Raw genomic sequence first — 14,926 nt, forward strand, 5'->3', positions numbered from 1 at the left:
AATGAAGCATTTTTCCTGTTTTGCTAATAGAGAGTATGCTTCAGGGTAACCAAGTTGTAGGTAAGTAAAGTTCTTCCTTGTTGACAAGTTCCAAATAGTATGTTTAGAGAGATTGCTCAAAATTTCAATTTCTAAAAATGATGGCTCTCTAATGCACCAGGGGTCTACTAACCATAGTAATTGCAGTAGCTGGATGATTGATACTTAAAAATTTTTATTCTTTCAATTTATATATGCTTATAAATTTACATAAAATGACTTAAGTTATTATTAGGTAGTTTTGGATATTAGAAAATTATTCAATAAATGCAGTTAATGGCATGGAAAAATTATATAAAATCAACAACTTGAAAACATCCTCTGGGGAAGACTACTAAGTAAAATCATGACCTTCAGCATGATGAGTGTTCTCATTTTTTTCAGTACACACGCACAGAAGATAGAAAGCAAAAATAAATATTTTCTGCCCATAAAAAAAAGAAAAAAGGGCAGTTCCTCTGGTAGTCTAAGAAGTATTCTTATACTATGAAATTGAATTCCTCAGTATGATTTTTTTAGATACTTTATTTCCAAATATAGAATATAAACTGCAAATGCCAGTAGGAACCACTGATCTGTGATTAGTTTTACCAGAGTTAATCCACAGATTAATCTGAACTAAAGCTCCATTCTTCCTCCTACCCCACATAGTGGTTTAAAAAAGTACTATCAAATTGGATTAGAGGAGTGAATTCTTCAGGGATGAAGCATTTGAATTAGATCTTGAAAAATGATTGGTATTTTTCCACATTTTGGGAATAGGAATAGCATATACAAAATTTAAAGATATAAATGAACAAGATTATTTTGATTAGACTATAGAGCTAATATAACACACATATTGACAATGAGGTGGAGAGATAGTCTTAACTCAAGTTTGTTTTGGCTTTACTGTGTAGGAAGGGCATTATTAGCTTATCTATAATCAAGGAGGAATATAGAGTCTTGTTTTTGTTTTTGCTAGAGCAAAAATTTACATGAATTGGGGGAAGTGAGAAGGCATAGAAGCTAGGAAAGCAGTCAGGTTCTTTCTACAATACAAGTGAAACAAATTATTCAGTTAATGGCTAAAATAAAATGCCAGTGATATGTTATTATTATTATTTTTTTTAAGATTTATTTATGTTTACAGAACTGGGGTACAGGCCAGAGACAGAATGGAGAGCATAACAGGCAGAACTACTGAAATACACTGCTAAGGGGAACAGCAGGCTGGTCAGGAGAGGTCTGCCACACCATGTGGGTCACCTCTCTGGATGCGGATGGAACCGGTACTGCGTGCCTTTGGAGAGCTTCATAATGTGTTGCTTTAACCCATTGTGCCACCAGGGAGATCCCCCCCATAAGGTTATTTTAAAGAACCTAATAGTCTTGAAGTTCTATTTGTAGACAAAATGTACTATTGAGTATTAATTTTAAGGTGATTTTTAATAAGATAGTATAAATTAGTGCCTTGATTTAACATTAATGAAAGTCATACAATCAATAAAAAAAGTAGATTTTTATTAGTTTCAAGAAAATGATCCATATTGGTTTAAACTAGCAATTGTCTCTAAAATGATAAATTTTACCAAAGATTTATTGACACCATGTAAATATCAAAGGAAAGGATAAAAATGGTAAAGTCTGAGGCTCTCTCTCCCTGGTGGTGCAACGGGTTAAAGCACCGCATTATGAAGCTTTCCGTAGCCATTGCGCCATTGCAGCACGAGTTTAATCCCTTGCGAGGGAGTTGACCCACACGGTGTGGCAGACCCTGTCTGACCCACCTGTTACTACCCTCAGCAGTGTACTTTGTCTGTACTGCTCCCCATCCTGTCTCTGGTGAATCCTGTCACCATCACACCTCTGGCCTATCCCCCAATTCTGTAAGCATAAATAAATAAATCTTAAAAAAAAAAATGGTAAAGTCTACAACTGACTTACTTGATAGTCTAACATTAAGTAGTCTTTAAAATTGCTTATTAACTTGGAATGTTTTTTTCCCCCTGAATTCCAGCATATTCCAAAATCACCACTAAAGTTTTTGATGTACTAAATTCAAAAACACGTCACTTTTTCATAACTATAGATTCTTTTATCTAATCAACATTGTCCTGTGAATTTTAGATATTCATTATTACCTTTCAAATAGTCCTCTCAGATTTAAGAAGCTAAAAGTCAACAGAATTTATTTGAGACAGGTTAGAATCAGTATTTCTTAAAATCAGTTTTCTGATCCTTTGTTTCTCTTTCAAAGTAGTTGTGAGGTACAAATAAAAATAAAATACAAAAGGTGAGCTCAATAAATGAAACCATAATTACAATATGTTCAGATTTCATTAACCTCTAGAGAGGTAAAGGTAAGGAAAATTATTTTTCTATAGTATCCAACCTTTTGTACGTTTCTCTTTAATTAGGTTGAGCTTTTATTAGTTGATGTTTTAGTCATTTACTTCTAGTTAAAAGTATTATTCTTTGCTGACTTTTGTGATGTTCATTGATAATAATCCACTGTACTTTAATCTCTAGGAAAATCAGAGGTTCCTTAAAAATATGTTCAAAATCAGTTATTTTTGAGCCGGATGCAATATCCCAGCCCATCATTAAGGTAAATGCTTTTAAAATGTGAAAAGAGATATTCCTACATTTTACCTTTGCTTTTTAAAAATACATTTTTCTTAATGTTTTCCAGATTCCTTTGCGAGATTGTATAAAAATAGGAAAACATGGAGAAGATGGAGCCAGTAGAAACTTTGCAAAGTATGCCATTGTTTCTAACACTAACTGCTTAATTTTATTTCTACCAAGGAATATATTGTATATATTTAATCACTTCTATCTGCATTTTAGGGAGAAATCTGGGGGAATTTCACTTATTTTCACTCAGGTAAGAAACACAGTAATTATTTTTTCCTAGCCTGAATAAACACAGGTACACTTTTTTTCTTTTTTCTTTTTGGTATGATGAAGTTATTACTTTTGTAGAGCTCTCAGTGATGACCATTGGAATAGATGGTCAAATGCTTTCAAAATTTATTAACTAAGAAATAAAAAACTTGTAATCCCTAAAGAGATCCTTAATATTCATTATGTATGTGATTCTCACAGACTTGTGTTTTTATCCTCAGGCATGCACCGATACTGTGTGAGGGTTGTGATATTATGATTGTAGTTCCTCTAGTGGCTGTCTAGCCAATTAGAAGGAGAGACCTGTGCAAGCCTTTTAAATTGATTTTAGGTTGAATCAAGATGACAGCCAGCTATTCAGGATGTGTCATCTCATAATTAGGATACTTGGGGTCATTACCTTTTATTAATTTTACATTTAATCTGTGTACACTTATGTACTCAGTACTGTGATTAATGCTGTAATACAGAGTACAGGAAAATATGGTTTTACTTCTGTCCTAGAGATAAGGACTCTAGACTTTTTGGAACAATGTAAGAAATGAGTTGAGACTGTCACCTGCTATTACATTTTTCATCTTTAAAATGAAAGGGTCAGAGGAGGTGAATTTTTTCTCAACTCTGCAGAGCTCTAATTCCTTGAAGTGTTCAAAGAAAAGTCCTGTCACCTACTAAATGTGGGGAAACCTATGGGAAACAAAAATACAAATATTTCTTTACTTGTGGGCTTAACATACAACAGTGCAGGGAGAGTCTCAGGAGGGACATGATTAGGAGCAGAGTCTCAGTGGTATTTGGATCACTGAGCACTTAGTTCATGGAGCATGTTTTACTGATACTATTATTTTGTGGAAGCTAGGAGTTACCAGATTAGGTGATTCAGTTTGTTTAAAGGAAGGCACTATTCATTTTCTCTTTCACTTCAGTTAATTTTAACTAGTATATGTAAATAGTTAAAGCACCTGTTATCACCTTAGAGAAGGAACCCCATTATTAACAATTATTGCCCAAACAAGTGCTGTCATTTCATGTGTCTTTCTTTATCATGGCCTTGTTCTAGAAAGTCCATAGCTTGAGAGGTGGTTTCAATTTTTTAGTTCCATAAAATTTTTCTAACTTTAGGCTTAGAAGTAAAGTCCCCCTAGTCCCTCCAGCTACTTCTAATAGTTTATGGAATTGCTCTTATATAGAACTGGAAATCAGGTTAATACCAAAGGTGCCTAGACACAAGTATTATTTTAAGCTTCCTGGGTTAAGTACACAACCACGAAATGCAGTTTATGTGGGTTTTGTTTTGTTTTTGCTTACTAGGTTAAATTTTTTCAGAAATATGTTATTTTTAAGTTTTAGAATTTTGCTTTAAAAGTGTGTATGTGTGTGTGTGTGCATGTGTGTGTATAAGTGTATATGTAGAACTGAATTGTAGGCCAGAGGTGCAGGGAGTGAGAGGATTCACCAGAGACAAAGTGGGGAGCAGAACAGACAGACTAACTGAAAATAGACTGCTGAGGGGAGCAGCAGGTTAGACAGGAGAGGTCTGCTGTACCATGTGGGTCACCTCCCTGGCCAGGGATTGAATTCAGGCCACAGTGGTTGTTGATAGCTAGGTAGAGCTGAGACTTTAACTCCTGCACTATCAGGGAGCCCTGAAATAGTAGTTTTAATTCAGTAAGTATTATAGTCAAACCTTTGGCTATGTTGGGAAGGACAAAATATCTCTCCATAGACTTTACCTTTCAATGGGCAACAAACAGTAAGCAAGGATCTCCTAGAATGTCAGTAAGTGGTTAATACCATGAAGAAAATGAAAGCAGGATAAAAGGATAGAAAATGATAAGGAATATGTGACTTTAGATAGAATATTAGGGATGCTTTCTGAAAAGCTATCACTTAAAGACATGAGGAAGTGAACGATGCAGTATCCTGAGTGTGATGTTCCAGTTACTACTGAGCATGCAGTGGTCATGCCCCTGCGGTATGAATATCTCAGGTAGAAAGTGAGGTGAGTTGAGTACACCTGGGTCATAGCCATAGGTAGAGTGTTAGGAAGAGAAACTCTTCATGACAGGGTCTATGTCATGAAAGACTTTGTGGCTCATAGTATAAAGTTACAGCACTAAAGAATAAAACCATTGAGGAGCTGAAAGTGTCTGACTTGTACATATTTGTAAATCTCTCTGGAGTTGAGTACAGAGAACATATTGCATGGAGACAAGAGTGGAAGCAAGGAGACCATTAGGGGTATTCAGAACCCAGGTATTGTAGACCAGGATGGTAGCAACAGAAGAATGAGCTGTGATCAATATCTGGATATATTCTGAAGAAAAATCAGTGAGATGGATTAGTTGTACAGGAAAACTGAATCAGGAAACTGAAAACTGAATTGGCTTCTACTAGATGGATAGTAGTACTCTTCATTGCAGTAAGGAAGCTTGGGGAGGACCAGGCAGGGTTGGGAATGCAACCTCTGTAGAAACCTGATAGGCATTTGGAAGCATATGTGGGTGGGGGGATGTCTGCAAGGAGGCTGAGGCTAGAAAGATGAACTTTATTTATTTATTTATACAGAACCGGGGTACAGGCCAGAGATGCGGAGGGTGAGAGGATTCACCAGAGACAGAGTGGGGAGCAGAACAGGCCAGAGATGTGGAGGGTGAGAGGATTCACCAGAGACAGAGTGGGGAGCAGAACAGGCAGATCAACAAAGTACACTGCTGAGGGGAGCAGCGGGCAGGTCAGGAGAGGTCTGCCGCGCCATGTGGATCTCCTCCCGGGCAGGCGGGGATCGAACTCATGTGGAAGTGGCCTTAATCTTCTTAGTGCAGTGCTTTAACCCGCTGCGCCACCAGGGAGGGCCCGAAAGATGGACTTTTTTTTAAAGCCCTGGAGCTGGGTGAGATCTTTGTGAGGGATAGGTCAGAGGACTAAGATCCTGCAGTACTCTAATATTAGAGGCTGGGAAGAGAGTGACTCCAAAGAAGGAACAGATGGTGAAGTTGAAGAGAACCGTGAGTGGGTGGCTAGACAGCCAGGTGGAAATGTGCTTTTGGAAAAGTCACTGACTGCCACATAAACTAAGAAACAGGGGTGAGGAAATCCTGAGACTTGTCTGGTGGGTAAAGTAACTTGGGAAACACCATGCACCTTTTGCGCCCTTCGCAGGCATGGTTTCAATAACAAGGTGAAAGGTGAAGGGTGAAAACTTGCTGTGGGTTCAAGAGAGAGTACAGCGAGTCTTTTGAAGAGGTCTGCCTCGGAAAAGGAACAGAATTGGCAGAGGAGAATGTGAGATGAAGATAGACTTACCTGTGGCTTTGTTTAGATAGGGGAGAATGCAAGTGTTGACTTGTAGAAGCAGTTTTGGGGTGGATAGTCTTGAGATCCCAGCAGAACAGAGTCTAGCCTAACAGAAAAGGGGAAAGGCAAAGATAAGTTAGGTTACAGGTGTGAAAAGGTTGGCGGCTTGCAGATGGTGTTGCTTGTTTCATACAGTTATTATTATATAGTTTATATTACCTGGGCCAGGGTGTGAGAAAACACCAATGTGCCCAGAGAGCATCAGGAAAAATATTTTATGTTAGTAAGTATATTTCATATCACAGTGACTTTGTTTTACCCTTTTTTTTTTTTAAGAAAACTACCAGTAAGACTAGGCTTTCTTATCTAAAGAAATGACATCCATAAAGCTTCTTTATGTTTTATTTATCAGTAATGCTTACTACCTTTGGTGATTCTATTTTTTTGTTTAATATTTATTATTTTAACATTAGAATTTAAAAGGCTTAGATAACTTTAATGCAAGTATTTTGGGGAATACAAATTATGTAAAAATGATTTAACATCTATTTATAAGATCCTGATTTTTATTTTACTCATTACTATGAAAACTTTTGGTTCTTACAAGTGTTGATTTCTCTTTATCAGGTATATTTCATTAAAGAACACAATATTGTTGCACCATATAAAATAGAAAGGGTAAGTAAAGCTTTTTTTGGTAATTTGTATCATAATTTTGAGAAATAAGACTTTGATTCTATTAACATCTTTAATCAAATATAAAAACAACAGATATTTAAAAGCTTGTTATTTAGCAGTTATAATCATTACCCAGGAAGCACAGATTTTAGTTCAAGAAATGTCAATTAACTTTTGACTTTGAATATTAATGATAATTGACTTTTTCATGTTTGAGGAATGTGTTATAATATTTCATAGTTTATTAATAATTCATAACTGTATAATTGGATAGCAGTTATGGGTAGACATACAATATCTGGTTTTCTAGGGCTTCTCAAAAAGCAGATATTACATTTAATCGCTCTACTTTGTTAAATCCTTTTAGCTTCACCATAATGTATATTAAATGGATAATTCCTACAAAAAGACTGTTCTTACAGGACCCAGGAACTAGCCTAATGCTCTTAGTTATGACATTTTTGTGAATTAGGAAAAAGTTCTCTCTCTGGGAAAAATATCATCCCACATGTTGAATTTCAGTCCCAGTACAGGTGTCTTGTGGTTTCTCAGCCTGCAGCTTGTAAAATTTACAAACTGAATGAAGTGGCCTTTTAATTTTATGTATAAGAAACACTTAACATGTGCCAGTTATTCAGAAACTATCAATATTGGGATTTGATTACTCTCAGGTGGTGCTGTTGACATTTGAAGCAATATAATTCTTCATTTTGTGGCACTATCCCCTATATTTCAGTCATTCCTTCTTACTAAATGACCCCTCAATAAACTGACAAATGCCCCCCTCCCCCAAGTTGATAACTACTGCCTGGAGTGCTCGCCCTCAAAAGGCTATCTGGGTACCCACTTGAAGTGTAAAGCTGCACTCAGTCTGTTGAACAGTTATGTAAAAGAAGATAAGAGTGGTTGGGCAAAGAAAAGTTCTTTTGTTCCACTGTGAATGAAAACAACAAAGGATTCTCAGATCTTTAAAAAGGAGGAGACATGACATTGATAATGATGAGAGAGAGAATAGTAAGCCCCAGCCCCTCCTTCTTTTCATGGAGACACTGATTTGAACAATACATGATCCTTTGTGAGAAATCCAGAATCCAACTAAGAAGCCCTGCGCTGCAGGTGGACATGAAAACAGTTGCCTCAAAGATAGTGAGAAAATTTGTGACACCCTTTCACTTTAGTCCTTACCCCCAGCATAGTGTCATGTAAGTGGAAGCAGCACTGAATTGCTTCCTAGGGAGGGAAAGAGAAGATTGGATTCATTCATCCAGTGTTTTAACTTTTCTGTGTGCTTCTTGAGGGACTGACTTCAGTTTCACCTGCCTTGGAATTCTGACAGGAACTGGCATATTTCAGATGCCTTGGCACTACTCAAACAAAACCAAACCAAGAAACACTGGCTGCATTTTCAGAGGACCTGTGGCACAGTGGACAGAGGTGGCTATAGCAGATCCTACTGAAAGGGAAAGGGAAGAGTAAAGCCTATATTCAGCAGTTTGGTTTTCATGTAGTCATCCAAGGGGTGGTTGCTGCCTCACCTGGCTGTCAAGAACCAAAAAGAGTTGGATAACTTACTACAACCTGCTGAATTGCATATCAACACCAGAGGGAACAAGATTATGAGCTCTTTCCCAAAGACATTGGTCAGTTTCCCTCTAACTGTAAATCTACATGCACAAGTTCAGAGAAAAGACAACTATAGAAAAAGTTTGAGAAGCTGAGCTTATTGGTGGGGATCTTTCCCTGTGTGATGCCAGTTCATGAAGACTAAGTCAGGTAACGGTTTTCAAATGAATGGATACCAACACAGAGTTACAATGCATCTGAAGAAATGGCCCAATCAAATGTACAAAATAGTCTTAGGATGTAAGATTAGAAAGAAGTAGAGGTATTTCAATTATGTGACAAAGAAAAGTAAACATCATAAAGCCACCGACTGAGCTCAGGAAAACAATATTTGAATAAAATGAGAATTGCAGCAAAGAGATAGAATATCTCTTGAAAACTAAACAAAAATTTTGGAAATGATGGAAGAATGCAATAATTAAAATGATAACCAGATTTTGAGAGCAGACTTGATCAAAACAAGAGGGAACTCAAAGTGTTGGAGCCGCTGGAAGAAAACAGGCAACGTGGAGACAGAGATTCAAGATTTAATTTGGGCTTCAGAATACCAGCCAGCCGGGACCAACACCCTCTAGAGAGTGAGGCCCCGAACAGTTACTGAAACCAGTTTTTATACACTGCAGGCAAGGAAATGAAACTTAGTTGTTACAGAGATAACATTCTTGCAGTGGGCCGTAGGATCATATGATCCAATAATATGACCCATATCCTGGTCCTGTTGATGACGGTAATCAATTTAATCAATTTTACAAGTTTTCTTCCTCTTACAGCAAAGTTATTTTGGGGAATTTCGTATCTCAACAAGCTGCAAGCAGGATACAGAGGCAGAAAAGGCAGTTAGCACAAAATGGCGTTAGCTTGGTTCAACACAGGTCCAACAAACGAAGTTATTTGAATTATACCATTAAAGGAACAAAAAGAAAAAGAATGAAAGAGTTCAGTAACCCTAAAGGGTTTATGGGACACCATCAGCTTGGAATCCTAGAAAAAGAGAGAGGCAGAAAGAGGTAGAAAGCATACTTCAAGGTATAGTGGCCTAAAACCTCCCAAATCTGGGAAAAGAAATAGATACTCAGGTTTAAGAAGACCAGTAATCACAAAAAAGATAATTCTAGAGAAGCCCACTCTGAAATACATTATAATCACATTATCAAAAGTCAAAAACAAAGAGAATTTTGAACGCAGTAAGCAAAAAGCAACTCATTTCACACACATATACAGAACAAGCATAACGGTTTTCATTAGTGGATTTCTGAGCAGCAACCTTGCTGGCCAGAAGAGAGTGGGATGATATATTCTATGAGCTGAAAGAAAGAACTGCCCACTAAGAATAGTATGTCTAGCAAGTCTGTCTTGAGGAAATGAGAAGAAACAATGACTTCTCACATATACAAAAGCTATGCAAATTCGCCACACTGAAACTGTCTTACAAGAAATGATAAAGCAATTCCTGCAATTCTTTTCCGTTAAAAAGAAAAAGCTTTTTAACAGCAGCATAAGAATGAAGTATAAAATTCACTGGTAAAAGTAAAAACAGTAGTCCTCCTCCTCCACAGTTTTGTACATGGTGACCAAAAGAGAACAGTTATATGTGAGTGTATACAATTATGTTATACAAAGTAAGCTTTCAGTTTAAAACTGTCACAAGAGAGAAGGTCATTATATAGTGATAAAAGGGTCAATTCATGAAAAATATATAATAATTATAAATATTTGTACTAAGGTTCTCCAGAGGAAAAAAAAAAGTGTGTGTGTGTGTGCGCGCGCACACATGCACATATGCATTTGCAGAGAGCAAGAGGTGTTTGTCATAAGGAATTGGCTCCCGTAACTATGGAGGCTAGGAAATCCAGGCCCAGGATAATGGATGTTGTAAGTTAAGAGTTCAAGTTTAGAGACAAAAGGAGACCTGTGTCCCAGCTCAGTGGTAACTGGGCTGCAAAAGACTTCTTTCTTGCCCATCTTTTTAGCTTATTCAGGCATCTGCCAGATTGGATGAGGCCACCCACAATGGGGCAGGGTGCAGTCTGCTTTACTCAGTGTGTCAATTCATATGTTAATTTTATACAGAAACACCTTCATAAATACACCCAGAAGTATCTTTTAACCAAATACTGGGCATCAAATTAAAATAGAAAATTAACCATATATATATATAAATATATATATATATATATATATATATATATATATATATATATATATATAAAATATGTGTGTGTGTATTTAACCTCAGAGTACTTAAATAAATGAAACAATCTTTGTGACAGAACTAAAAGGAGAAATTGACAGCAACAAAATAATAAGAAACTTTAATTTACCACTTTTTTTTTTTTAAAGATTTATTTATGCATACAAGAGCTGGAGTATAAGCCAGAGGTGTGGGGGTGGAGTGAGTAGAATCACCAGATAGAGAGCGGGCAACAGAACAGGCAGATCTAACTGAAATGCACTGCTGAGGGGAGCAATAAGTGAGGCAGGAGAGGGCTGCTGCACCATGTGGTTCAGCTAACTAGATAGGGATCGAATTTGTCTTGCAGTGACTGTAGATTGCTTCATAGTGCTGAGACTTAACCTCTTGTCTACACCACTTTCAATAGTGGATAGACTAAGCAAACAGAGGATCAGTTAGGAAACAAAGGATTTGAACACTGTAGAGAAAATGGATCTAACAGACCCATACAAGTCATTCCACACTCTTTCTTAAGACACATAATATTCTCCAGAATAGATCACATGGGGGGGGGGCAGTTACAGAACAAATGTTGATAAACTTACAGTTGAAGATATATTGCCCGTACTTTTCAACCACAATGGAATGAGACAGAAAATCTACAGCAGAATGAAAGTCACAAATATGTTGAAATTAAACAACACTCTTGAACAATATTGATAATAGGGTAAAGAGAAAATAAAAAGGGAAATTTAAAAATATGTCCAGCTAAGTAAAAACAAAAATATACTAAAAACTTACAGGAGGCAACAAGTTAGATGCCCGAAGAATTCTTAAAGTAATGCTATTTGACATTATTCTATTGTTTTGATTTGATTCTCTTTTTGTTAGGGCAAAATGGAATATGTCTTTGAATTGGATGTTTCAGGGAAAGTGGAAGATGTTGTGGAGACATTGCTTCAGGTAAGTTTTTGCCTGGCTCAAGCAAAAGTTCAAAGCTAAGTTGAAACTCTTTAAAGTATAAAGTTTTTTAGAAGTTTTTACATCTTATCCAAACTATAATCTCCTTCAAAAAAAATATGAAGTGGATCTACTTAAATTTGTTGGGTTTAGAAACTATGTTCTAAACAAGATATGTCAGAGTCAGTCTTAACTGTTAATAAATCACAGGATGAGTGTGTATATATATCATTGTTTCTAAGGAAATATCTTCAATCACCTGAGGAAAAATAAATTTATGTATATTTATAATATTTAGCTTCACAGAGCATCCTGCCTTGACAAACTAGGGGATCAAACTGCGATGGTAAGAATTTCTAAAGATCTACCCTTATTGTGAATTAACTTGTATTGGTATTTTACTTATAAATACTTATGTCCATACTTTTTAAATTGTTCTGTTTAATAGATAACAGCTATTCTGCAGTCGCGTTTGGCTAGAACATCATTTGACAAAAACAGGTAAATTTGTAATTATTTTGCTTCACACAAAATGTTCATACAGTAAACATTTTCATCTGTAAACCATCGTTAACCAAAATTAATGTTATCATGTGTCACCCCTCAACACCCACCTGCTTATCTTCAAAAATGACCCAGCCTGTGTGCAGGGCAATCTCCAGGACTTCCTGGGCTCTCTTCATTCTACAGCCATCAGTCAAAAAGGCCTGTTGACTTAGGCTCTCTCCTGTCTTTCTAGTCTGTCAACTTCTGTCTCTTCACACTGTTATTACCTCATTTCATGTCACTATTCCCTCCCACTCAGAACACTGTAACACCTTTAGCTCATCTGAAACTTGATTCCAATCTTCCCTGCACATTCCTCTTCTCTCCATCATACCGAATGTAGTTTAAAATGGTGAGTGCACATCTTGGCGATAGGGTGAATTGAGTTCTAGACCACTGTAATGAAAATATTTTTGCATTAAAGCAATCACAGGAATATTTTGGTTTCTCAGTGTGTGTAGAAGTTACTGTAGTCTGAGAATTGTACAGTAGCATTATGTCTAAAAACACAATGTACATACCTTATAGTTAAATGTGACTTATAAACATGAAGTAAACAAATGCTGTTGGAAAATGCTACTAATAGACTTGCTCAACACAGGTTTACACAAACCTTCAAGTTGTAAAGTGTAGTAAGAGAAGCACAATAAAAAGAGGCATGCCTCTGTGTTCTTTCTATCGAACTTTATATCTTATCAGTCTGATACTCTTCAAGGCATCCCATTGTATTAAGGATCAAGTCTTAGTCTTGATGCACACAAACCATTTATGTTCTATCCCTGCTTCTAGCTATTGATTGCTTTCCTTAAGTTCTGTGCTTCAGCTCTTTGCTTAATAGGCAGTTCTTAATTGTGCCAAGTCTCTTTCCTGAACCTTTGTACATCTTCCCTATGCTGAGAATAAGTATTTCTTCATTGTTTGCATCTGACTTACTCTTATTATCCTCCCCATTTCAGCTTACATGGCAATTTTTTTTTTTTTCCGTCTGAGATGATTTTGGGTTAGGAACCCTCCTAAGGTGTTCGTAGGGACCAAGAGATTGCATTCCTGCTCTAGTGATTTTTTTCATTGATTTTCTGGTCTTTTTACAGTTCAGGATATTTTTTTCTGAAGATAATTATACTTAAGTACTTATCTGTTCTCTCGCTTTTGCCTTATATTAAGTGGAACTGGGCCATTTGTCTCTATTTCTCTATCACCACTGTGTTATTTAATCCAGCTTTATGGTAACTTGACATCTGGTAGTGTAGGGTTGTGCACCTTGTTTCCTTCTTAACATATGTCTTCAGTGCTCCTGGCCTATGTGCTTCATCAGTAATTTAGACTCATTCTGTTACTCTCCATGAATGCAAGCCCACTGGGATTTGATTGTTAATGCTGAGACTCTGCAGTCTTCTGTTTCCGTAGGTCTTCTTGAATGCCTTCCCTGTAACTTTCCCCATAGTCATTCCTCTTTTGAGCTAGATTTATTTCAATGCTTCGTATTTTTGCAGGTATTATAAATTATATATATATTTCCTTTTTATTGTTGATATATAGAATGTGATAATTTTTTGTGTATTCATTTTTTAGCAGCATTGCTAGCCTTTATAATTAATTCCATTAACTTTATAGATTATATAAATAAAATGTTTTATATATATATATATATATGAATTGTTATAATCTATTCATTTGAAATAATTTTTATTTTGGATTTTTATATTTAAAATAATTCTGCTTAGGACAAAGTAGTATATGTTTATTAAATAGATTCATTTATGGATTATTATGTGTTAGGCTTTTGCTAGAAGCTTATGGTTATAAAGGAGGTTAGTTTGTAATACTTTATTGCCACTCATTGAAATCTTCCTGCCTCTTACACTGCATTATTTAATTATTTTGTCCTTACAACATTGATGAACTTAATAGTAAAACCACTGGACCAATGAGGTCGCTTTTGTGTATATGTTAGTTTTCTTTTTCTGTGTTTTTCTCTGTAGCATTCATTTTCATGGTGATAAGATACATTAGGTAAATGAATTGGCAGGGGAAGGACAACTTCCATATGAGGAATGAAAAGAAATAAGAAGAATTAACTGCTTTTGATCTGCTCAGACTATATAAATTTTCTAAGTAGCCATTTAGATTTTCATTTGGGGCTACAGCATGACTTGAACTTAAAGTTAAAAGTTGAAACTATAAAAATTTTAATTTATCCAGACTCTGAAATGGTGTGCTGAAGAGTTTGGTAAGGAGTTTTTGTAGTACTAACTGAGATATTCCAGTGTTGTATACTTCCTCTGAAAGAAAGAAGATAAACTTTTGCTAAAATATAAAATTCACATTTCTGAAGAAATGCTTTTTATTGAAGAAATACAGGGTAATTATATTTTTCTATACTGTTCTGAAAATTAATATCCTCACAAGGTGAAAGAATAATATAGTGAACACAGATACCTGTGAGTCACAAAATAATATTAACACTTTACCACATTTGTCCCTATATTCTTACTCATTTGTTTGTCATTTGTGTATATATATCTATATAATATTCATGTGTGTTCATATCAAATGTAGCCTATGTGTATGTGTTATGTGTGTAGGTAATGAACATACAAGTGTATATATATCATATATATTTTTTTTCCTGGAGCATCAAAAGATATTCTTCCAGGTCCTCTAAACCATTAATGCTCAGTTAGCACTAATTACATGACACCATGTAATATGTAGGTCCAT

At 35.9% G+C, this 14,926-nt stretch overlaps 1 protein-coding gene across 1 annotated transcript in view; it reads left to right on the forward strand.

Moving 5' to 3' along the window:
* The window catches only part of NSMAF (neutral sphingomyelinase (N-SMase) activation associated factor), a 149,874-nt gene that overhangs the window by 106,828 nt on the left and 28,120 nt on the right, over positions 1-14,926 (forward strand). The window contains exons 5-11 of the mRNA XM_012722913.1: positions 2,551-2,629; positions 2,714-2,781; positions 2,872-2,908; positions 6,853-6,903; positions 11,591-11,662; positions 11,958-12,005; positions 12,108-12,160. Coding sequence (XP_012578367.1) covers positions 2,551-2,629; positions 2,714-2,781; positions 2,872-2,908; positions 6,853-6,903; positions 11,591-11,662; positions 11,958-12,005; positions 12,108-12,160 — 408 coding nt within the window. The remainder of the gene's footprint in view (positions 1-2,550; positions 2,630-2,713; positions 2,782-2,871; positions 2,909-6,852; positions 6,904-11,590; positions 11,663-11,957; positions 12,006-12,107; positions 12,161-14,926) is intronic.

This window comes from Condylura cristata, unplaced genomic scaffold, assembly GCF_000260355.1.
Source record: "Condylura cristata isolate star-nosed mole 26May11 unplaced genomic scaffold, ConCri1.0 scaffold00009, whole genome shotgun sequence".
Classification (NCBI taxonomy): domain Eukaryota; kingdom Metazoa; phylum Chordata; class Mammalia; order Eulipotyphla; family Talpidae; genus Condylura; species Condylura cristata.